At 40.7% G+C, this 26,700-nt stretch overlaps 1 protein-coding gene across 1 annotated transcript in view; it reads right to left on the reverse strand.

The window, feature by feature from the left end:
• The window catches only part of ANKRD44 (ankyrin repeat domain 44), a 127,637-nt gene that overhangs the window by 38,489 nt on the left and 62,448 nt on the right, over positions 1-26,700 (reverse strand). Inside the window, exons 3-10 of the mRNA XM_053981821.1 lie at positions 19,095-19,173; positions 12,797-12,867; positions 8,988-9,188; positions 7,917-8,004; positions 5,983-6,125; positions 4,426-4,638; positions 3,393-3,471; positions 376-490 (exon numbers count right to left, since the gene is read on the reverse strand). Of these exons, the coding sequence (XP_053837796.1) occupies positions 376-490; positions 3,393-3,471; positions 4,426-4,638; positions 5,983-6,125; positions 7,917-8,004; positions 8,988-9,188; positions 12,797-12,867; positions 19,095-19,173 (989 nt within the window). The remainder of the gene's footprint in view (positions 1-375; positions 491-3,392; positions 3,472-4,425; positions 4,639-5,982; positions 6,126-7,916; positions 8,005-8,987; positions 9,189-12,796; positions 12,868-19,094; positions 19,174-26,700) is intronic.

Here is a 26,700-nt window from a genome sequence, read left to right on the forward strand (position 1 = left end):
CCTGACCATAACTAAACAATACTCAATAAACAATACTCAAGTACTCTCCATGTGTATATATATGTATGTATGTATATATACACTCACACACACCCCACCCCTACTTCATGTACATTAACACCACTGTTCCACATCAATGCTTCAGGGAAACAACTTGTAATCATGCAAGTGGGCACAACAGGAGCTTAGCAGAGTTTGCTTCCCCTCCACACTTCCCAATTGTTCATATTTTAGTCTCATGTCACCCACTGAAGTACAGCACAATCATGCTTGCCAGTTTTAACCTTCCCACTTCAGAAGGTGAGGAGCAGCTTTGTTTCCAGGCACTGGACATGACACTTGATCCTTACAAACCGCTCCTCTTGAGGCACCTACTTGGCAGTATCGGCTCCGCTGGTTATGAGGGTGTTGATCAAAAGCTCGTGTCCATATCTTGCAGCCACGTGCAGAGGGGTGTTACCATCCTTATCTACACAGTCGATTTCCCCTCCTGGAGAAGAGATTTTCATACAGTTTAACACTGAAAAATTCAGCATGAACCAGGGACCACAAGTGCTATTTGTCTCTAGCGCCAGCACCATGAGGAGCCCCGAGCTGCTCTCTTAGCCACAGAGGCACTGAATTTCCTGGAGTAAGGACCAGCACGCAGCAAGCACTCAGTTGTCAGCCATGGTCTGGCAGCAGCACTTGCACCTCCCTCTCCACCTGCAGTGGTGGGGAAGAGTGGTGAGAACGGGATGATGTACAAGGGTCAAGTACATGACTTGGATTTGCTGCCTATCTAAAGGTACAAATAGGTGCACTGAAATAAACTACAAAATAATCTGCTGAAACTGCACCCTCATTTGTAAAGGCATTTCCACTCAGCCTTATCTGTACAACAATGTAAATTAGAGTTCACTCCAGAGGCCATAAGGAACACACTGCAAACAAACGTGTTGTGTGCTTTTTGCATGTCTTACCAAAGAACAACCAAACAGTGCTTATGTATAACTTTTCCTTTTGCAATTTAAACCTGGCATCTTGTGTTTTATTCACATAAGGAGGAAAATTTGATTATTTCTTTAGATAGATTACAGACAAGTCCCAGTTTTCTTTTTGGACCAAGAACTGTAACTTTTTCAGTCTCTCTTTGCCAGTCAGGTTTACTGCACTCCAACTATTCTCTCCTTCTCCCAGTCCTCTCCAGCTGGCCTGCATCCTTGTGGAGGCAAAAGCCAAAACCAGTACTACAGCTAACATCTCCCAATGCTGAGCTGAGCAAACAGGATTACTTCATGCCTGCTGGCTACACTCCTATCTGTGCACTCCTGGACATTGCACAGCACCATGGACATCCATTATCCATTTCTTTAAGTACCACAACACTGCTGACTTGTGGTCAACAACCTTCTGATCCTCTACAAGCCCCAGATCCCTTCTGGAGGGACTGCCACCCACTATTCTGAACTTGTCCAGCTGATACTCCTGCCTCTGTGGGTGATTTTTCTTTTGCTTCACTTGCATTATAACTTCTGTCTCCAGTTTTACAGGATCATTTTTCATTCTGACTTCACCTTCTGCCAAACTATCAGTCTCTCCCAACTACAATTTTTTTTTTCCAAATGTTTAAAGCACATCTTCTATTCCACTGTCCATGCTTTTAATGAAAATACTGGGTAGTTCCAGACCCAGAAGGGAAACTGAAAACTCCCTCACTGCACCTTCCATTTGAACAATTAATTTATTACTAATCTCTGAGTGTAGTTTTACAACCAGTTATGCACTAGCACTGTAGTATTTTAATATTCTGCTGGTTTGCTGTGAGAATGCTTCCTGAAAGCATGTAAAAAGTCTTGCTAACATCAGGATATGGTAATAGTTACTGCATGTTCACTATTCACAGGTGATAACAGGGCTTAATTGCAACAGGAAGAGTTCTAGTAAAGCACTTGACAACATGCCCTGAGAAGCTGTGGATTCCCCATTCCTGGAAGTGTTCAAGGACAGACTGGATGAGGCTCTGAGAAACCTGATCTAGAGCAAGGCATGCCCTTCCCATGGCAGATAGGCTACAACTAGATGATATTTAACGTTCCTTCCAACCTTTCCAATTTCTAATTTTTTAATGGTAAATGAAGGTCAGTGAAATGCTTGAACAGGTTCCCTGGAGTAGAGCATCCACCAGTGGAGGTCTCCACAAACAGAAACTGCACATGGAAAAGTCAGAGGACTGTGCTGTGTTCACAAAGCCTATTAAACTGCTGTAGAAGAAAATTGTTACCTTCCAGCTTCTTTTACTATTGAGAAATCTATGCAAGATATTGCCCACTTTGGCTGACCTATTCTCACCAGCATTTCTTTTTCTTCTTAATTTTTAAAGAAAGGTATCACACTTGCAGTTTTCCAATTTTAAGGTAATCCATTCTTCCTCTACAAGCTGCTAGAGACAGCAACCAGAAACTGAGACACCGTTAGCCAACTCATCAAGTACTGCAGAATGAAACTCCATTGCTTTAAATCATTGACATTTCTCTCTTCCCCAAGATCCCATGGCAATTAGGCATAAAGTCACTTGCAATGAGATCTGTGTACAACACTAAAATTAGAGGGGCAGAAAACAAAGAAAGAAAGAAGTGAAACCCAAGTAAGTGGAAGAAGAGTAGAGAGGTGTGAAGGACAGATAAAGAACTGCCAGTCCTTTCACACACAAATCCAACAGCATGCAAGCAATGGCTCTAAGTCTGAGCCTATCAGACTAAACAACTAAAAATTGCAGTAAACACAGTTTCTTGTATTTTGCCCCAACTCTCTTTTATTATTACTATTTTATTTATCCCAGGAGAGAGATGATAATAATTTGCATGATGACCTGAAAGAACCATGATCTACTGGAGACCTCCATTCTAAGAAATATCGTTTAAATGTGTCATTACATTTAAAGCACAATTGTTCAACCGTTTCCAACATTTCACACTTCAATTCCAAGATGGGATTTTGGAAAACAAAAAACAAACAAACAAACCAAAACAAAACAAAAACAACCAATGAACACAGCCCAGACCATCCTGTCTCAGGTAGCTTGAGCTCTAAGAACATCAGGGCTCCCAAAGGAGAGCAACTAGAAAATTGTGCATCCTTCTCAGCTGAAAAAAGACCTAAATACACCTCTGAACTCTTGCTTTCAGGTTAAGAATCTGAATAGGTCATCTGGACCACTGTCAGTTGGAAGATTATGGAATTTTATTAACAACCAAAATCTCAGGTAGCGATGACATGATGGAATGAGATCTGTCAGTTCAACTCAAAGCCAGAAGTTCATGGATCTGCCCTCTGGGCCAGAACAACTGAAAATTGCAACAGTGGACATGCCTGATCTCTTGGAGAGCCACTCCAGAGGCACAGAAACTCACCGTTCTGGATGAGGGTCTGTGACCGCGTGAACCTCCCATGGACAGCTGTCATGTGCAGGGGGCTCTTCCCATCCTTACTCTGACAGGAATGAAACAGAGCAGTGGTTTAGCATGTGAAGCCTTATGAAAGCAAAGGTGCAATGAGTACAGAGCAATGTTTTGGGTTTGGGTTTTAGAGAAAGATACTCAGACCAGGAAAGCTGAGCAATGAGAACATATCATGTGAGTGGTACCAGCCTCCACTCATATAATTTCATGTTTATTGACATGGGGTTTCACCTTTATTGGCAAGCACAATCTCTAACTTCTTCTTAATAATTCTGAGTTTAAATAGTGCACTGACTATTCACTGATCTTAAGGGACTTGCCAGAGTTGTTAAATGCTGGAAGTTAAATGCCAGTTTCACAGATGGGAAACTGAAACACATAGAGTTTTAACTAAAGTAGTCAAAATCTTATATGAACTCAGAACACCTCAAGTCTTCTGATACTTATACCAGTACCCTCTGTTGGATATACCAGTATCATCTGTTATCAAGGATCCTTAATCAGCTTCAGCAAGATGTGTAAGTTGTGCCTTCAAGAATATTCAGATATCCTAAGCAGAACCAGACTCTGTAAGATGGGGCTCTAAATAGGTAACCCTGGAAATGGAACTTTTTGGAATCAGGTTTAATTATATCCATATAATACAGGGAAGAAAAACACTAAAAAGGAATAGTTCTTTGACTTAGCACCACCATTCCCTGAGATAACATTTTGAGAGAGCTCCTGGGACTACATTTTAGTACTTTTTCATGCCTTCATGAAAGCGGTTGGCCTAGAGTTTAGAGTTCTCATTGTATTTATCAACGCACTGAGAGCTCCTCTGCTGGGATGTAATCTCACCCAAACAGTTTCATGATCAACATTCTCAGCATCACTCCAATTCCATCAAGGATTTAAAGCCATGCTGTACTTGTTGTTACAGATTCCTCCTGAGATATACAAAATAGGCTAAAGCAAAACTGTAAAGCTGGTATTCAAGTTTTACCTGAATATTAACATCTGCCCCATTATTCACTAGTAGTTCAAGACACAGTGCTCCATGAGTGGAGGCAGCAGCAAAATGCAAGGGGGTGAATCCATTGTTATTAGGCTGATTTACATTAGCACCATAGTCAATCAGCTCATTAACAACAGAATCCTGACCGTTGTAACAAGCAATGTGAAGTGCAGTGTTTCCGTAGATGTTCATCTCATCAATCTAAAATGAGACAAGGAGACATAGTTAAAATCACAGACATCAGCTTAACATTTTACGTAATGCATCACACTGCAAATGGAAATAGCTGGAGGCCTGAACTGTCATGTGGCATAGCTCTCACCAGCACATTTCATCGACAAATTATACTGCCAGACAGCTTCCCTTGGAATGCTTCACCTTTCCTATTATTAACTTTTGATCCTACTGACAATTTCTAAAACCAGTATGAAGCTTAAAGCTACTAGCAGGACTATATAATGATGATAATGACGACAAAATTCCTAACAAGCTGGAAAACTTTTCCATATAAGTGGAAAAGCAGGATGAATAAAAAGCTCACAATCTTTATATTTTAAAAGATTACAACAGTGACTATTGAGTTTTTGTGAACAGAGCCAGGCATAAGAGCTGGTTACACAGTTTTGTTTTGGATAGGGAGTGAGGGTATCTGAGTGAAAGCAATGTGAAAGTGCACAGACATTTACACATCAATATGAAACCACTTTCAGTAGCTCAGTATTATAAAGATGTAATTAAGATTATGTTACTTCTTGATGACCAACTTAGTATTCAACTGCTGTTCTGTAAAACAGGACAAGACAGACTACACAAAAGACTAAGGAATGGCATGAACAGCCTTCCATGAAATACAGGCATCTCAAAGATCATAACCCCAGTGGTGGAGAATGTGGAACTTAAAGGGACTTATTAGCACAGCACTGTTAATAACAGGAAACAGCTATTCCCCTTCACAGCCAACAGCCTGTGAACATGAACTTCTGGCAATTTTCTGGCAGGTCAAGTCAGCTGAAAATGCCATGGCAAAAGCAGTGGCTTTATTTGACACCTCTGATTAACTGTTAGGCTGATTAGGCTCTTCTGGTCATCTCACCACTGCTTTGAGGAATTGGCAACAAGAAGTCTGTGCCCTGAAAAAAAGTTATTTTCCAGAGTGAAAACAATGTATCAGCTACAGAGGAAATACAGGTCTATAAACTGAAACAGCCTGAGCTGCTGCTTAGTAAAGTACGCAGTGTATATGTCGAGAACAATCACTCATCATATCAAAGGAAATGCTGACCCAAGGAAAATTTCATTACTCCATCTTCTTCTGCAGGAACAGGATATATCTCCTGATTCCTTCAGCAAGGTGGCCTGGAATTTACTGTCCATATCAGACTTTCTTTAATACAGAATGTCTCCTGCCTCTTGAACCAACAAACCACGTGAAGCATGAGGTGGTCTGGAAATGCAACGCCTTTTCTTTAGAAGTCACTGTCTTTAGCAGCATCCATAAGAAAGAAGAAAAGACTAAACAGAAATAAAGTGCACATTGCCACATACCTCCACCCCCAGGTTAAGGAGTTGTTTCACAATGTTAATCTGCCCATTGGATGCAGCTGCATGAAGTGGGGTGTAACCCTTCTTGTCTTTACAAGTCACTTCTGCACCATGATTAATCAGTAAGGCAACAACTTCCAGGTGACCTTCAAAAAATAAAAGATAGTAATCAATGAGTAGACCATCCCACAGCATCACTTCTCCCAGATTACTGTTTTCTTGCTAACACGCTGCCCTTTCACTGGTGTTTCAAAGTACTCCCACGGTTTTACAAAGGAAGAAAAAGCATTTCCATAAATGTTCCTAATCCTAGCTCCAGGCCTCATGAAGAAATCCATGCATTCACCTTCTCCAAATGTGTCAAATTTCTCTTTACTGAATTGATTTTCCAGTTGCCAAAAGAACAAAACCACACCTCTTTTCAATTTATTTCTCTCAAGCTAACAGAGTGTGTTTTCTTCTCCCTCTTACAGAGGATAGTGATACAGTGAGCATAGGAGCATGGCAATGCAAGTCTCCCAAAACAGCATTCTATTGATGTCACCTGCAAACACAACTGCTAACACTTCTTGGGTTTTGTTAGAGATAAAAAGTAACCTTAATAAATTATAAAATTAAGAGGGACAGTCTTATTGCTTCGTGCTGAGACAGAATTGTCTGTCTTAGAATTAAATATTTATTATGTCAAACACCATACAAAGTTGTGCTGCATCTGAGTTGCACAGCACTTTCATGACAGGGGCAGCCCTGGTCATGCGCAGGACCTAGGAAACCATATGTACAAAGTCTATAGATAATTAGTGTTCAAAAATAATTAAATATTCCAGAAACTCTGTGAGGGTTTACAGCTCTCATCTCATTATCTAAGTTCTGTGTAAAATGCATTACAGAATCCATTGCTAATTTAGGCCCTAGATGTAATCTAAATACTTTTAAAAGTACATCATGAATTTCTGAAAACATTTAAATGTAAATGTAAAACATGTAAATGAAAAGAGGCGTGGAATTGCACAGCACAATGTAAAACCCTTTCAAATCCAGAGAGTGAAGTTCAAAGCTTGTTAGCTCAAAAGCCACATCACAGTTGTTGGCAAGAGCTTTTACATCTGTGTCTGTGCATATCAAAAAACCACACAATATGCTTTTCTCACAGTTGGAAATCTCCTATTATGTTATTTCTAAAAGTGCCAGGATTAAAATCAAGATTTCTGACATGTCAAATGAAAGAGTTCCTGGCTGAGGGCACACAACTCTCCACAAATTGTAACCTGAAATATACAGCTTGGCCAACAAAAGCTCTTGAACAAGCATGACCACTATCACAGGCAATCTTGTATTTTTAAATTATAATGTCCCACTGTAAGAAATTTGCCTTTAACTTGAAAGAAATAAGGCAAACTGTTTGAATTAAGCAGTATTTGGTAACACCACTTGTTTTTTGAGCAAATATTCCGTTGCTCTTATCCACTCTGGAATAAAAAGCCACAATATTCTCCTAACAGAAAGAAAGTGCCTATTGTGAGTTTCCTAAGAATATCATAACTTAGCTACTTATAAACTGCAATGAACAACCTTTTTGATCACAGTTACCTGAATTTCATTGAAAGTACTTTTTAGCAAAAACTGAAACAAATATAACCTGGGTTTTTTTTCTAGCACAAATATAGTTCAGGCTTGACTTAGAGTCAGGATAAGAAGACCAAAATGAAAAAGCAACACAAAAAGCCCACAATTAACTGTCTTAAAAAGGAAATCACAGCTAAGATCTCCCTAACTGCAAACCCATAAATGGACATTTAGATCAGCTGAACCCTTCCCTCTTCAGGGTAATTACAACACTCTCTTTCCATGGCCAGGTCTGTTCTTGTCCATTTTAAGACATGCTATCCGTTTGTGAATAGGAAATTAAAAAGAAGGAGCAGCAGCCCAAGCCTTACCCATGTACGCTGCCCAGTGAAGAGCTCTTCTGTCCTTTTTGTCAAAAGCATTGATGTTTGCCCCCTTGGCTAAGAGCAAGTTCACCATCTAGAAGTAACAACAGCAGGTAAACCAACCTCCAGACCATACACCTGAAGGTTTATAACAAATCAATTTTGCAACAAAGCTGGGATCACAAAATGCTGCATTTGAATGATTATTTCTGATACTCTCTATCCAAAATATTTTGATTATGACAGTTAGACACAGGCATTACTGTCTGTTTCCTATAGTCCAGTGTTTTAAAGGCCAAACACCATCACCATTTTACAGGAACTACCATTCCTCTTTCTTCTTTTAGTTACAGTACAAATCACCAACTCCATTGACAGAAGCTTACTGTTCCAGTCTAAGAGTTTTTATTCCATATCTAGATCTTCAGGTGTGGAATGGGAAAATGAGGATCCTTAAACCCAGATCTAAAGACTAGCAAAACCTAGGAGGCAAAAATCTAGGGGCGTTTATTTACGTAAGCTTTCTCATATAGTTAAATAATACTACTAGAAAGGTTTGCTTGTGTAAGTAGGGAAAAACAAGCATATTTTCCAGAAGGCCAAGTAGGAAAGCAGAGTGACTGGATCTCAGACAGCTGCATGTTTCTTCAGTATGAAATGAATCAACCAGTTTTCCCTTCTTTCCATTCTGCCATACTTATTGTCACAGGCAGTCCAGCTCTGAAGGAGCAAGAAGACCCCAGAGCTGCTGGAAGCAGTGGCACAGCCATCTCTCCAGGAGTGCATGCACACCTCACTCATACCCTGGCTCTACTCAGGTACCTTCCCGCCACCGCTGTGTTCCTGCAGGTAGGAAACCCATCCCACAGTGTGGGATGCAGCCAAGTGACAGCAACCCTGGGGGTCAGGGACATGGGGCTCAGTCTAGACCCAGCCACAGCAGGTCTAGACTGAGAACTAGAGTTGAGTCTCGACTAGTACTAGACTAGAGTCTAGACTTGCACTAGACTAGTACAAGAGTACTAAATGAGCCAACAACCGAGCCAAGCAGTGCCGAGCGAGGCCGGCGGCGCTCACCTCGATGTGGCCATTGAGGGCGGCGTGGTGCAGCGCCGTGCGCCCGCCGCGGTCCGACACGTTGACGCTGCTCAGCAGGGGGATGAGGATCTCCGCACACTTCACCGCCTTGTTGGCGGCTGCCACGTGCAGCGGGGTCTGCCAGTTCTTGTCCCGGGCATTGACGTCGGCCGAGTGCTTGATGAGCACCTGCACGGCTTCCTGCAACGGCAGCACGGGCACAGCCCTCACCCAGCAGCTCCAGCAAATGCAGGGCGCTGCCCCTGGCAGCTCCGGCACGCACCTGGTGCGTCACACACAGCACAGGGCCAGCAGGAGGCACAGAGAACAACACCCATCCAAAGCACCTCCCTGGCTTCCAGAACAGTACTGTCCATTCAAATGGACAATAATGTGTGCCCCAGCACGCACCACCTCTGCTGTCACTGAGAGAAGTCAAAAAGCCTCACAGTCAAAACTTGCCAGGTGGATATGAGGATGTCCCAAGCTGCCTATGCAGAGAACCCATCCTATCTGGTTGATTAACAATCAGTACCTGATAGCCGTGCTTCCAGTGAAGAAATGAACTCACTTGAGACATTACTGCCATCACTGATGGGCCCAGCCTTGGCCAGCAGCAGGACACTCCTGGAGCTGCTTGGCACTGGCTCTGTTGGACATGAAGAAGCTTCCAGCAGCTTCTCACAGAAGACACCCCCTTGCCAGACCCTTGCCACACAAACCCAACACACGCTGCTACAGGAATCATTCACAAAATGAAAAGCACGTCAAAATAACGGCAAAGTGCTGCATATTTTATTTATAAACAGGAAAAGGGGGAAAATAAAGAATGTGCAAAAACAAAATTTTAGCTTTGCAAAAACATGAGAATGCTGGTGTCCCCAGCTTAGCATGAGCATTCCTTTCCTCCCCAAGGCCTAAGCATAGGCCAAGGGTCTTGACTGCAATATCCATTCTGTCAGCCTGAGACCAAATAACATCTTTTAAGGTTAATTTTGCTGGCTAAAAGTAAATATTTCCCAGTAAGAAAATGTACTGTTCTCTCTTGAGAGCCCCTCTTGCTAGAGAATTCACAATCAATTCATTTCTGCTTCTACTCATGCATCTGCCATTAAGCAAGTCAGATAAAAACCAAAAATTTGTATCAAAATTGCATTTCTTTTCTTCTTCATTTTTCCCTCCACAAACAAACAAAATACAGAGGAACTACTGGGACACAGTAGCATTCAAACAGCCTTGTCTGACAAATACAACTCACATCTGGTATGTGGGAGAGCCCTAGTCCTACATAGTACCTTATTCTTTTTCCATAAACTGCAAAGTTTTCTGTTAAGCCCAGCCAAAATTTTATTAATGAATAACAAATGAATACAGTATGTTTACATAGTACTTTTATATCTAGAATGGCCCAGGAGAGTGCCTGCAGTCTGTATCAACACTACATACATACTAGGAGTTTTATGTCTTTGTCCTCAACTGATCTCAGGAGTTTCATTTTCTACAGCCATCTCACAAACTGTCCCCTAACAGGTTTGTTCAGTGAGTGACACTGCATCTCTTACAGCACCAATAACGATATATGACTGTTGATGTCTCAATAGGATTTTGTTTTTTAAATGACAGGCCTACTATTTTAAGAGTAATTTCAGTGTAATTCACTGGAGACCTACCCGGCTGGGACATGAAGTCAGCAGGAAACTTCATGCACTCTTAGTGAAAGAAAGAAAAAGTTAAAGGAGAATTTTTAGAAGTAAATAATAAGGACTGAATATCTGAAGCTAAAAATACTTGGATTTTAAAAGAAAAACATCTACACATTTTTGTTTACATCTGCAGTCTGCTGCTCTTTCAGATTTGGGATCAAAAGTTAAAATCCTTATGGAAAAGTTTTAATTCTATTCTTTTTAGAGCATGAGTTTTACCCTTTTATTATAGTTTCTCCATATGCATGCAGTGCCCAGCTATGGTGCAAGCCTCTGCAGTCGGTGTCTGTAGCTATTCCAAGTTATCACAGTGAAATCTCTTAACTTTTTCAATCTGTTTAGGGCCAGAAGCTGATATATCCATTAACAATTCTACACAGACACTGTAAGGACTGCTGATTTGTAAATAAATATAAATCCTTAAAGCCCCTGAAAAATCATTAAGACATAAGTAAAGAAGTGTCCATTCTTTTAATCAACATATAAAAGGATTCAAGGAGATAACTTCTGAATCCTCTGAAATCTTCATAGTAAAAGATTGATAATAAAACTTAAAATTTGTTGGTGATCATTCTAAAAACAACTGAGCTCACAAAAACTTCCAAAACTCCACCGAGTCCTACTGGTCAACTTCTGGGCCACTAATTCCTCTTCTTCCATCAATGGGAACTCAAAGCTGCACATTTGTTCACTTGTGTAAGAAGGTAAAAAGCAGCACTGAAAGAGCCTCAAAAATAATAAATTCTGATTCCAAATTGTTAACAAAAGTAGCAATTACAGTATAAATAATGAAGAAAAAATGCTAGGAGAAGAAAGCTGAATGTGTTTATGAAACATACCATGAAAAGGGATCGAAGGCTGATGCCTTCCCCTGCTGCCTCACTAATGCTCCTGGGTACCCACTGAGAGGTACCAGAACTGCCAGCACACTTTCTCATTGTGCTTCAGCTGATGCATCAGCTTTAACAAAGAGTTAAAGATGAGACACAAAGCCACAGAAAGACACACATTTCCTGCTAGGACTGTTGCTGACGATAAAAATCATGTATTCTGACACATCCAAACCCAGAAACCAAGCACACTGCAATTCCCGCATCAGAAAGACTGTGGCTGTTTTGTGAGGTTTAAGTCTGATCTTTGTTTTCCAACATGGCTTTTTGTATTTTGCCTCATTACAGCATTCACAGTCTATCAGATATTCCTTTCAGAGGGTTTCAGGGGATGCCAGCAGCTGGGAAGCTCAGCCAGCAGCCAAACAATGCCCGAGTTCAGAAGCGAGCCCAGGATTCCTGCCTCCAGGCTTGGCAAGCGCTGGATTGTTACGGAGGTGATTCGAGTCCATCAGGCTCTGGAAGACAGCCACCCTATGTCTCTTTCACAACCCCTCCCCTCATCCCCAGCAGCCAATTCTGTCTGCAGTTGGGCTCACTGTTAACTAAGCATTGGGAGGGTGACAGTAGACAGGGAGCTCCACAAAAGAAAGCCAAGAATAATGGTGCAGTTGGAAACAGAGTAATGCCCGAGCTGCATTCCCAGTAGTTATTGGTGCTCCTTTTTAAGATAGCAATGGAAGAGTTACAATATGATGCCAGAATATTTCTGTTTGTCAAGCAGAAGAAACATGGGCAAACCCTCCCTTCTGCATGAATCAAATGCATTAACAGAAAACCTAACGGATGCCTTGAAATGTAATTAACCAAAACAAATTACGTGGTAATGCATGTTGGATCACATTCACATCCACATCCACTCCCTTCTGGCACACACACAGCATGCACACACCCACAGGGATTTATTTCTCTTTTTTCACCACCTGAAGATAGTGTGGGCACTGTAGACCACTGTGGACTGTATCCCATGTGAGTCCTGCTCCCTACTCCCTGTGACTTGCTATGGTAATGTAAAGCAAGGTGGAAAGCAAGCACATGAAGGCTCAAGAGCAGCTACAGGTAACATGTAAACGCTGGCCTCCAGCTGCAATGCCCTGCATGCAGGAAATGCCTTCCCTCTTTGCATGCCCATGCCACCTACCACGGCTCTCCAGGGTTTGCTCTTCCCCCAGCACGTTGGTTATGTGTGAAAACAGGGTAATCAAATCTTACTCACTTCACTCCTTGAAGCAACTGCTCGATGGAGAGGAGTCAGCCACATATTGTCCTTGGCATTGACACGAGCGCCTGCAAATAAACACCAGAGGTTACATGCACGCCATGGGTGTGACACTGAGAGCCCTGCCCAGCTGGTTCTCAGTAACCAGAGCTGAGTACATGGTACTCTCAGTACTCCCCAGGACTCTCCTGGCACCATGTTCACCTTGAAAATGCATTTCCAGAGTCAGATAGATAAAGTGGGATTCAGAAAGTAAGGAATCGGATAGACAGGACTATTTTTAGGAATTGCTTTGCTTACAGGACACAAAAGAAGCAAGATTTGTTGGAAGGAATTACATATGTATGCATGTACATGTGTGTCTGTGTAGATGCATTTTTTTTAGATGATACAACTGATACAGTTGGGGGGAAGAAAAGCACCCTTTGCTCAAAGCACTTTGCTGTCTGCAGACATGAAAAGAACTAGCCTGAGCAACCATCTCTTGTTTCCAGCTCTATCAGGCAGACCACCAAAAAATAACCACTTCCCTGCTTCACAAATCCTGCTGGGATCAAGAAAACAGGACCAGGAAATGCTCAGGTTGGAGACAGAACTGGGCACTTACTACATCAGGTTCTGTGGGTTTTACTGTTCACTGTGGGTGAAACAACAGAAGAACAGGGATGAAGAACACAACTCATCTGCCTCCTGTGCAGTTCAGTGCTAATAGGTGCTCTGACAAGGGCAGCTGGGCAAGAGGATGGATTTGGGTTGGCTTGCCAGAAAAAAGGATAAAGGAAGAATATTTGACAACCACAGTGGTTCTGCCTGACTGCAAACCCCAATTTTTTTTTTAAAAAAAGGTATTCTGTACATTTGTGTGATCAAAAAGATTTCTTTGCAAGGAATACTAAAGCTATCCACCAATGTGATACCTCAGGAAGGAAATCTAGTGATAAGGACTAGAGAAACTAATTTTTAAAAGGGCTTAACCTGAAAATATTGTACCTTTGCTGGTAGCAGTATTAGTCTGAGAAGGGTAGGACATGCAGAAAAAAATGTGGAGAACCACAGCCTGGGTGAGCCTCTGAACTTCATGAACAAAGGGATGTTTAAGCTTAATTTTGCACCATAACTTTAGTGCCTTCAAAAGGCTGTAATTAATAAATCCCACTCTCTGAATCACCAGTACTTTCTGAGAGCTGATTCTCAGGAATATTAAGATGCTTGCCTGTGAATCACAGTGGTTATTGGGAATCGTGCTAGATAATCAGAGAAGAAACAAGTTCTTGCTTATTTCCACAAGTCAAGATGCAGTTTTTTTGGCTGCAAGAAAAACAAGGCCACTTTCATAACTACTGCAACAATTAGAAGCAATCCTCCAAACTCACCTCAGAACCTGGTACCTGGTGGTACAACCTGCCCTCTGGAAAAAACACCCTTTAGAAAAGACACTGTTTCAAAGATTTTTCTAATTCATCTGTCTAAGCAAGGAAGCTTTTGCCTTCTTTTTTCTTTGTGAGAAGGCCATTACAGTTGACACATTAGCATCCTGCCCTTTGCCTGCACTGTGTGAGGCTCTAGAGACCAATAAATCAATAACTTTTTTCACCACCAGGAAGCTGACAGGGCTTCAAGGCACCTTCCATTATCCTGGTTTGGCCCAGTAGGGGTCTGGGGGATGGAAATTTCTTACATGAATTCCTAGTTATTGACAGCACATACCTCTTTTTGGGTTTAGAAATTGGTTTTGTATTTGCCTTATGTTTCTTAACTAAGGTTTCTTTTGTTTTATCTCTACCCATTCACTAACTCCTACAAGCAGAGGGTTACAAATAAGAAAGGCTAATATGTAGAGTAGCAAAGCATGACCAACATTATCCCTCGGTATTTAAGAACTCCAGCAGCATTGGTGAGTATGAAGATGATAAGAACACCTAGAGAAGTATCTCCATCAGTAGCTATTCATGCCCTTCACTGATCACTTACCCTTTGAGAAACTGAAGTTATTAAGAAAACAACTGGAGAAAATAGTAAAAGGAAAACAAGACCAGTAGAAATAAAATAATACACAGCACACTATCAGCCTTTTCCTTCTCAGCTGTTTTCCACATCCCTTTACCTCTTTGTGTGAAACAGTGAAATTGCTCCTAGGTGTCTAATGCAATGAATCAGTTGAATGTTTGTGATTTCTGGTTTTTTCAGGAGCTAACAATTCACCTGTTGCCTGTTACAGAACCTGTTCTTGTGCATTTACTGAAGAGATCTTCACGTCTTCTGAAGAGATATTTCAAAACATTTCCTCTTGTACTGCCACTTCCTCCACCAAAATTCAGCTTCTATGTTCCCAGCAGTTCTTCACAGGCAATGGTTAATGACAGTGAAAAAACTTCACCAGCACTGATGCACTCGTTTGGGGACAGAAAATATCTATTATTTTAAGGATGATCAAGCAGAGGCACTGGGAGAACAATGGTCATGTTTTCAAAGGTGTCCTCTACACTCCAGGAACTTGAGGGCCCATTCTGTGACAGTCCTGAGGACAGCCCTTTGAAAGCAGAGTAACACAGAAATTCCATTTTAAAGACGAAGTGCTCTAAAACATGCTACTACATCTAAAATGGGCTGTGAACAAACCCCAGAAGGTTAAATTCTCAAGACCATCCCACAACAACACCCTCCAAGTCAACCAGAAATTCAGTGTCCATCTCTTCACTCTGGACCAAGTACCTTAACCACGCTTCAATGCACTTCCTACAATACTCCATGAATTAATCTGTGTGTCTATGAGGACAAAGAGGGCTGAAAACCACTGAAATTGGTGTAAATTGTGTCACCCACGACACAATCTTCCTTGAAAATAGAAGCTGCTTTAAAGATTTCACTTAAAATCCTTTCAGATAGCCACAGCACCCACCCATCCATCCCACCCCAATCCTTTCAGATAACTACAGCACCCACCCATATCCACTTTAAAAAAGCAGCTCTTCAGAGTCTTTTCTCAGCCTCACCTTCTCCACCATGATCTTCCTAAGCCTGACAGAAAGGCTTAGCTGTAGGGATTTGCTTTGTGAGGCTGAAGTAGACAACATAACGTATGTTACAGATAAAATCAACAGGGAAGAAACTTTCTGTATTCTACTTTCCTTTAATATGGCTGTTTTGTAATCTTTGCCATTTTTCACTCTCAAATCTTTCTGCCAGAAGAGGAAATAAATCTGAAACTGTCTCTGTTCTTTTGAGGTCTGAAATAAACAACTTGATGCTCTCTTTCAGGAATAAAAGTTAACATCTCTTTATCATAACCAAAGTACAGTTTTCCATCCAGCACATCTGCCAAATCCACGTCTCTAGATTCCACAGTCTAAATCTCCAATATTAGGGATAGTCAACAGTTTACAGGAAGAAAACTGTACTCTTTAACCTATTAATGTCATTGTTTACTTCCACCTTTCCAACTTCTCCTATAAGACACAGCAACAGGCCCACCAAAATGTAAGGATAGCTTCTTGGCAAGAAGCCCAGAGCCTTCTGAAATAGTAAAGCAAGGTAATATTGCCAAGATGGCAAGTGCCTTGGTGAGGAACAAGGGGTAAGGGACTGAGCTCAAACATGATGCCTTCAGGCACCAGCCCAAATGGGAATGCAGCTTGTATTTGCCCAGACAATTGTTCTTGCACATGCACGACTGGTGGCACCATACAGAGATTCCTTCTGTGAGATGGTTACCTTGCTCCTTTGTCCTTTCTGACAGAAGAAGGTGAAGAACTACTCAAAGCTCCCTGCTTTCATGTAGCCTGGAGAAACAAAACCACTCAGCACCCTTCCCCAGTTTGAACCATATGATTATGGATCAGACCTTGGAGCTGGTGCAAACCTATCTGGTTCTGACATTTAATGGGCCAGGGTGACTCACACCAGCTGAGGGATCTGGCACTCTCTCTCCTGTATCAGTTCCAAACAGACTCCATTTCAGTGGCTACCTAGAAAGCCATTCCTGGTCTGTCTCCAACCACCTGGGCAGAAATTTCATTCTTTAGACACTACATTTATTTGCGCTGCCACCAGTTTATAGACCACAAATCTCAGAAGGTGCATATTTAATTTAATTTCTCTCCTGAACACTGTACAAAATGAAATGTGTTGATACTCCTCCTAGCTTCTACTCATGCTGAGAATATTGCTTGACACCTACAGCAAGTGTTTGTGTGCTTTCTCTCTCTGAAAACACCATTTCATTTTAAGTCAGACAACTAAGTTTTTCTGCTTATGTAACTAAATGCTACGTTCAGATTAATATTTTATGATACACTTTCACTACTACTACCATTTGCTGACTGAAGAGGTAAATCAAAGGAAGATGCTGCACTTGTCCTTACAGCCTAGTTCATGGAGAAATCACAGTCACAAAGAGGTGTTTATAACAAGCCATAAACCTGCTCCTCCAAGGCTCAGAAACCTCCAAACCTGCTCTTGGATACAAGTACTCATGCCCCTCATGCATAATGATACTTCAGATATTAAAGAACAATGAATAAGTAGAATATACAAACACAAAATTAATTTTGACTGATGCTGAGCTAGTGGGGAAAGATCCACACAGTTCCTGCAGACTAAACCCAAGCACAGTCCCACTGACACAAAGTTCAATTTTTAAAAGCCCACATTATAAGTTTTTCACACTCACTTGGATATATAAAAATTCCCCAAGATGCATCACCTACGTTTTATGCTGTTGATCAGACAAGCCCTGTAACCCATGGATGACATTTTGGCAGTGAGGTGCTAGAACTAAGTGTCCCAGAAGAACTTTAGAAAGCCTCCTTCCCTCATCAGGAACGTTCACTGGGACATTTTTGGATGCTGTTTGGGAAAAATGGGTGAAACTGTTTCACCTTTCTCTTTATGAGAATATTGCCTGTGCTGATGCTTGCAAAACTTGAAAAAATACACTGCTCCTGCAATCTCCTCACACCACAATGGAACAGCAGTATGTGACAAACAACACACACTGCAAGAACACATGCACAGATTAAATTTATTAACTCCTCCCTCCCAAGGAAGAAAATCATGCTTGCATTTAGCACATTGAAAACCCGCCCACGCATAACTTGTCAGCAGAGCACTGCTCTTCTCAACCGTTCTGCTGCCATCAGGGGTAGAGCAGGAAGAGCTGATGTATGATGTATGTCCAGCTAGGTACCCTCATTAAGCAATTACGCAACCCAGAATTTCCCCAAAATGAACAGAGGAAACACAGAGCTACAGCAAACAGAGTTCTCATTTTCTGCCTTCTCCAGGTCTGGCTAGACTGGCGAGCCAAAGAAATATGATTGTGTGGTCTGCATGTACAGCCATATCAACAGCCTGATCTGACTTTAAAATTCAGTGCTTTAAGAAGGAGGCTGGATCAGGTCATCTCTAGAAATACCTTCTAGCCTGAATTAATCTAGGATTCAAGGCTGGAAATTAGAAGGTGCCTTGTGATCAAAGGGCTGAGAATTCTGAAGTAACTTTAAAAATATATACGGAATTCATTTGAAGAAGCCATCTAAAAACTCGTGAAACCAACTGCGTAGCAAGGTTGCTTACAAGGGGTTAGAAGCTTGCACCATAAGGTTCCTTTCAGTCTCACATTCTTAAATCCCCATAAGCTTTACACTTACAGTTCTCCAGCTTAGAAAAACACTGCCTTTGAAATCTGCAAGCACATCCAGGAGTTTGCCATGAATTATGCTCCCTTCTTGAGAGATGACTGTTTTACGCTTTGTTCTGACATATTTTGATCATGTTTTCTGTCACTACAACAGTTGGGAAACTTTTTTTTTTTTTCCTTTTGTTTAGATACTTCCTACTACACAGTTTCTAATATCCAAATAAACTTCCTGATTCTTAGAAACATGCTTCTAATGTAAATAGCACTTACAATTCACTTAAGCTGATAAATAATTTTTTTGCTATTATTCCATAATTTTTGCTTAACAGGAATTCTTGGATTGTACTCCAGGATATGAAGCCACATTTCAAATATGTACTTCAGCAAGTTTCTGAATCATAAATACTGTCAGTTTGAAGGCTTTATAAGTTGTCAAAAGCTAGTTACTTTGTTTATTAATTCTTCTCAGTCACAGGGTGCGTTTTATGATTGTATCACCAAATTTAAATATATTTTCTAAACTTGCAAGAAATGCAACCAGCTCTGTGAAACTCAGAAATAAACAATGTCCAAAACTCCCTTTTATATGCTTTGCTGGGTATTCCTTGTAGTTTTAACTGATTTACCAGTTAACAGCAGTGAGGGACTGTACCTTACCTGACAAAATGAGAAGCTCAATGATGTCTGCATCTCCCAGGAATGATGCAACGTGAAGAGGCGTTCTTTTCTCAGCATCCTACAAAACCACAGATTGTCCAGTTATAAAACATGGTCAATAAGTGCAGGCATTGGTGTTAAAGAGCAAAGAATTTGTATTTTTTTTTTTTTTCTGTGTGGATTTCTGTTTGTAATTAGAAATGCAATCTCAGCCAGTGAAAGAACAAAATTCAAGACCTCAACAACACTCTTCCTCCCAACAATCCTCTATTTTTTATCACTCATTTCCACCAGACCTTGCAGAGATAGTGCCTTTAGTCTGATATCCTGTTACAGGTAGATGAAATCAAAGCTAAAATAAGCAAAGACAGCATCTTTAGGTCTCTTTCAGAAACATTTTCCACTCTTGGGTATCCCAGCAATATAATCCAGATGCTTCTGGATATCAGACTTTGTAATGCAGTTTGCATCAACAGTACAACACCAGAGTCTTCAAAAGAATAACTCAGGAGAATTACTTGGAACCACACACAAAGTCAAGATGCAAACTCTTCCTGGTCTACAAAGGTTCTTGTACACCACAGCCTGGATATCTACAGCAGCCCAAGATGGGCATGTACATCTTGACTGACATTTAAACATAAATAAAGTATTACTAGTCAAATCTGTCCTTAAAATAATTACTAAGAGATATATATAACTTCTGAAGTTATATATATAACTTCTGAAATACATCCAGGTTTTTTTATTTCTGTAATTTTCCAAATTATGGAGTCAATTTTAAAGATTTTTTTTATTGTTATTATTTCAAGGGGTATAAATACAGTGTTCACAAAACCCCTTTATTGTTTTATTCAGGTGATTCTAGAACACAGGCTTTTAAAACAAACTGCTAAATATTACAATATGGGTAACAACAATCACAAGAACTGTTAATACTGCTCATTGTGCTGTTTCCAGTCCTAAATGTATTTCGTTTTGGTTTCTGAACCACAAAAATAAGTCCTAAGAGAGCTCATCAATCCAACTTATTGCAACCTACAAGCATTAAATATTTTAAACTGGTAACAAATTCAACACTTCCTGCAAACAGTATCAACAGAGAAATCCTACCAATATTTACACCCTGTCCCTGAAAAAGATCTCTGAGCCTGTCATGAAAAATACCACTTTCAACATGCCCAGCAATCATCAACCATAAGCTATTTTGGAATATCTTCAAGGTATGCTTTAAATGTGGACAAATCTGTGCAGCAGAAACATTTGTCATTCATGGGAATGTTGGAAATTGTTTTTGAGCACTGAAAAGCCCAGAGCCACTGATCACCAGAACAGTTTGAGTTTAATTTTTGTTTTTGGTTTTTTTAAACATACATAATGTACATAATCCTCAAATTCTGCTGCACTAGGTTTTGATCTTATGTATTGGGCATGAAACACTCAGAAGACTGGTTACATAAAACCCTGATTGTCACAGGTCAGAGGGGAAGATCTCTTACAGGCTTTCACTTTCTCACATGGTAGGCAAATCAAAACAATATTAAGCAGTGTCCAGGCAGCAGTGTTCACTCAGGAACCACTATCACAAGTTACTCTCATATGCTTCATTCCTAACACCACAGAACAGCCTCTACAGGCTACATAAGTGCATGTGAGATCTTCCATAGTTTTCATATTCCCTGTCCTAAGGCTACCCATGGCAAAATATATACTGACTGATCAAACATATATATAACAATAGAACCAGTTCTGATTTTTTCTTAGTTTATTGTTATTAATGCATGAAGCTGTCTTTAGTATAACATAGTACTTGTAATAGCCATTTTACCTGTCAGTGCAACACAGCCAAGTTTGGCAGGAGCAGAGGAGTTTGAAGTTGAAGGCTAACGATACAAGACCAAGCAATTTTCTGTATCATGGAACCAAGGCTACCCAGTGCTTTGTTGATTAAAAGCAATTTTCTGTACTAAACTATAAATCTGATGCAAATTTGATAACTGAGGGAAGAAAGGACATGAAACAAAAAATTTTACTCTTCTCCAACAGGGATAACTAATTCTGTTTCTAAGCTTTTAGTTTTTAAAATCAATACAAAGCCCTATCACATTGAGTGCAAATCAAGTTTTCAGAGAAAGACAAGTTAGTCACAAAACTGAATTTAAGCTTTATTTCTCCAAGAGGAAAAAAACCTAAAATGTCTTCATTTATCACAACCAGGCACAAATCAGCATTCACTTGCACACAGAGCCCTACAGGCAACATTTTCAGGAGTTTGGCAGGGAGAAACCCACACACTACACCTGCAGCTGAGCATGGGATGAACACCTCACTGGAGGAACATCCCCGAGCTCCTGTTCAGACTGTGCACAGTGAACACCTCACTGGAGGAACCTCCCCGAGCTCCTGTTCAGACTGTGCACAGTGAACATCTCACTGGAGGAACATCCCCGAGTTCCTGTTCAGACTGTGCACAGTGAACACCTCACTGGAGGAACATCCCCCAGTTCCTGTTCAGACTGGGCACAGCACTGGTACCCGAACAGAGGAACTGAGGCTTCTGCCTCTCTGTCCCACGGCAGCCCTTGTGTCCCCCTCAGAGCTGTGATCCCTCTCAGCCACAGCTCCTCACTCGCTGGCTGGGCGCCCAGCCCACACCTCACCACTGATCCAGCTCCAGCTCCTCATCCCGTGCTGCTGGGAACAGGAGCACAAAAGTAAATCAATAATGATCTAAAAACTGCAGGCTACACACAGAGAGAGGGATAAAAATTGTCATTTCAAGGAAAGATTTGGCAGAATCCCAAACCTCAACATACATTATCGAGGCAAGGAAAGTAAGTGGGGCGAAGAGATGATAACAGAATTACAAAAAGCATTCAGAGAAATAATCAGACCTGCTTCAAGTGCAGTTCTCAGAAGAACAAAAGGTCAGCAAGAGACAGTAGATAAGCTATAAACAATGGCCAGAAAATCAGGCTGAGATGAGATAAACTCTCTTTCCAGTACCTAAAGGGGGCCTACAAGAGAGCTGGAGAAGGGTTTTTCACAAGGGAGTGTAGTGACAGGACAAGGGGAAATGGCTTCAAGCTGAAAGAGGGCAGGTTTAGATTAGATACTGAGAATAAATCTGTTTCTGTGCAGGTGCTGAGGTACTGACATGGACTGTCCAGAGACGCTGTGGATGCCCTGTCCCTGGAAGTGTTCAGGGCCAGGTTGGATGGAGCTTTGAGCAACCTGGTCTAGTGAAAGGTGGAAGGTGTCCTTCATGGCATGAGTTTGGAATGAGGTGATCTTTAATGTCACTTCCAACCCAGAGCATTGTGTGATTCTATGAAGCTTTGTTAGTAGCCTATATTAGTTCACAGAAAAGATGATGCTGCAGGTTAACATTATCTGTATACCTTTTTTTTTTTTTATATATAATACAGATAAAAGAAACTAAGAATCTAACAGCTGGGCAATCAGGAACAGAAGGCCTCAGCAAGAAAAACACTCAACACATGCTTAAACTGTTCAAGTGATCACACTGGCACTGATAAGGCCCTCACAGGTTTAAAGTTAGACTAGTCCTTAAGTGCTTTATTGGATCAGAGCCTGGGGGACGTGAAGATTAGCAGAACAGTGAGCTGAATGAATCATATCAGCACATGTAAAATTATCAGGCACATTAAGGAAAGGGCCTACATTTTGTCCTCAACACAGCCTACATGTCAAAGGAGATGATGGAATTGAATTTTGATATCAACTGCAACTGCTCAGATCAGGTGATGCTTAGGACAGAGTTATTTACTATTAAAATGTAAGTGCAACTGGTGCAGAAAATCAATATATGTATCCTTTCTTTGTCACTAAACTGCCTGAGCAGCTAACAGAGTAGTTGGAGTTTACAGAAGGAGTTTAGTCCACCACAGAAACAGAGTTACTGAAGCCTTTGGATTCCCACCACCTTCAAAATGTTCCTGGGTGGCAGAATAAAGCACATTGATGAACAACACTTCCACTGATCAAGTCTAACCAAAATAATGACAGAAACAAACCTCCTGCTCATTCACTCCATTTACAGTTGTTACATCTGAATATACCTCATTTAAATGGCACAGCCATTAAAAAAAAAAATTCAGATACAAGTTGACTTCAGAAAAATTAAATATTGGGAACTGTTAGGAACTACTGAAGAGGCTAAAAGCTTATGAGCACCTATTTCTTGGGCTATTTACAACTGTTTGGAGCCAAAAGCTGATGGTGTACCAAGAAAATCTCTGCTGCTTCAAGGATTTCCTCCTCCTCATACATTCTTTTATTAAAGCCTGTAATTCACAGAGTAAATCAAAATGTTTGACTGTGAGCACCACAGGTGAAAGTGAAAGTCAAGCTGTGTAACTTATGCTTTGTGCCCTTCTGCATCATAACAGAAATTCCCATCTGAAAATGCAGATCCTCGTTCCAGCACCTCTCATGCCACAGTCTTCAGTTTAGCCTCAGAAATAAAGATTTTTCTGGACTGAGTCTTATATTGCCAAGTGTTCATGAGGCAGGAGAGGTAAACACTTTGATCTTTCAGGACAAGAAACATTACCTTTTTTCTTCCCCTTATCCCCATGAGGCTGACAGTGACTTTCATGCTAGAAAAGCATAACTTTAAAAACTAATTACTAATTCCAGACTGAGACCATAGAAACTGTTATCCTAATGAATGAAAATATTTTGATGCTCACTGGTATTCACTGTAAGACTCCAAAGATAGACTTAAACAACTCCTCCATTTTTATAAACATAATATTGACTTTGGATGGGGGGCGTTAAGGCATGGGAGCACAGATCACTCAGGATTGCAAAAGATTTAGAAAATTCAAGTATTTCAGGCTGATATTGCTACCTTTGAAGACAATAATGCAGTTACAGCCAAACCCTGCCATGAGACTTTAATGGTCTATACATCCTTAACTGCCTCAAACTGATGAAGATGAGTCACCAGCAGGGATATATATAACATAGTAGCCATTACTACACTACCACGCTGCTGCAATGCAACCCAGAATATTTCAGACTCTCAGTCTCTCCAGCAGAATCTTCTTCACAGTTCAAAAATTTTCATTATAAAGTATTTTAAAAAAATCTAAGTCAAAAAAAAAAAAAAATCTAAACAGAAGTCATGCTAGTTACTTTGCATTGCAAACATCAGTGTAATTTTATATTCATTTTTGCTACTTAAGGGAGAATTTTCATAATAACTGTAGAAAAAAAATTCTCCATCACTTCCTGCTTAAATAAACAGCGTATTAAACAGCACTACTAGAGGCTAAATACCCACTTCAGCTATCCCAAACATGCAAAACCTTTCAGACTCACAGCCCTAAATATGTGCCTGTTTGTACCCTCAAGCACTCACAGCACCTCCAAAAACATGCTTGGCAATAGTACAGGAATGTATAGAAATTGTGTGCATGTGGGAAGGCCTGGATGAAGCCTGAATCCTCCTGACAAAGGCACTCCTGTAAATCTATGCCTTTCCAAGCAGGATAATGAGGAAAAAAAGTCATGAACTGCACACATACATGTGTCTCCATAATGACTTCCTTCCTTCCTTCCTTCCCTCTTTATCTCATAATATACCACCCTCTAAATACATGGCCCTGCATGTATGGCCCTGCAATCTCTGCTGGTGCTGCTGCCTGTTCCTCTGCAGACACTCTGCTGCTAGAAACAGGGTCCTAGCCAAGAGAAAACACAGCATTAGGGGATAAAAAATAAAAACAGAGAGAATGAAATGACTTGCAAACAACACATCACTTATGGGGACGAATACTGGAATATGACTTTTTTTTTTTTAATCTGGATATTTTAAAGAGAAACTAAACTGAAGACTGAGATAAAAATGGAAATTTCACAGGGAGGATTTTGGTTTATAACATCGCACACAACAACTGGACTTTGCAGACGTAAGGTGCTGCATAGCTCATGCGTTATGAATCCCAAATAAGAAGGGGTAACAGCTGGATCCAGATTATTCCCTAGATTCTGGGGTTCATTCTCTCCCACTCTTCCCTAAGTAAAACAGCACCCCAAAAGATCCCCATCTGCATACACATAGTGTGATCACCCTGCTGCTTTGGAATGAACCAAACAACAAGTGTAGAAGATGTCTACCTGCAACTAATCTGGCAGTCTGGATTGTCCAAGTGACATCACAAATGTCCTGGGAAAACAGGCTGCTGAATGCTGACCACACTTCCCATGGACACAGTGTGTATTCAGTGCCCAGGGGGGGCGAATTGCTCATTGCCAGCTAAATAGAGTTCATGCCCTCAGGGTGCAAAGGTGGCATCACAGTACCCCCAAAGCACAGGTTGGGACTGCAGAGGTCGAAGTGACAATTACAGTGGCAGAATTAATGAAATAATAACTTTAATCCAAACAGATTTCTCTTTGTTTAAAGTAGAAGTCACAATTACAGCAGTATCCAGAATGTAGTCATTTCCATCAACAAACAAGTCCTTGGCTTGGGAATTTGCTAATTATTTTACCAGACCAAAAAAAAAAGTAATCTTCTAAACTTCTGATTTCCTCCAAACTCTTTCCTGAGATTAATTTTCTCTTGGGATGTCTGCACATGCATTCCTAATTTTGTGTTTCTCCGTGCACTTTTTCTTCTGTCTTCCAAATACTTCTCTTGATGGACATTAAAAATACCCTGATTTTTTAAACTTCAGAAATACCCAAAGCTTGCTGCAAAACCAGACTTTTACTTTGTATCCCTGTCCTACCTATATTTGAACTATTCCAGTGTTAACACAGCCAACCAAAATGATCAACAAAGGACAAATCTCTGCCAAACGGTGTCAGTTTCCTCTCATGTGAGCAACCAAAGGCTAACGTGGAAGTAATTAAAAACACCCTTAAAATAGAAACAGAAGCATGCAATGCAAATTGCCAGCTCACAGCACAATGAGGGGGGAAATATTTTCATCTTTCTACAGTGATATTTTAAGCAATTGACACTTCCCTGCAGTCACTATTCAGAACACAACCTTCAGAGTTTGTATTGACCAGTATCTTTCTAATGACTTCAAAGAACAGCTTTGAGTTTTGCTCCTGATGAGGCAAAGCTTCTTGGGTGGATTTTAAGCATTGTAAGCAGTATACTGGGCAAAACCATTCAATTACTTTTTCTATTAAGTACTATGGGGCTCATCTGCAAAACACAAGTTCTTCATCTAATCTTGCACCTGACAGCTGAGAGCATCTCCCTAGCAACCATCACTAACACACTTGCAGCCAAAGGATAGAAAAACATTGGAGAAACCCACAATAACCTCATACAGGAAACGCTATTTTGAAAATCCAGTGTGAAATATAGATGAAATTTTGGGACTGTGGTGTTCATCTACCTTGCTGAGGGAGTTTTGTTTGGCTGGGTTTGGTTTTTTTCTTTGGTTTATTAAGATCATCAGCAAAAATCAAGCAGGAAAGTCGAGGGAGATGATTCTTTAAGGAAGCACTTTTAGGAACTTGCAGGAAAACAATCAGGTACTGATAATCATGGGGAAAGCTTAACATCAAGGTCTTGGATCAGATTTAAAACAGTGGCATGTCTTTCCTTCTACTG

Source organism: Vidua macroura, chromosome 7, assembly GCF_024509145.1.
Source record: "Vidua macroura isolate BioBank_ID:100142 chromosome 7, ASM2450914v1, whole genome shotgun sequence".
Classification (NCBI taxonomy): Eukaryota; Metazoa; Chordata; class Aves; order Passeriformes; family Viduidae; genus Vidua; species Vidua macroura.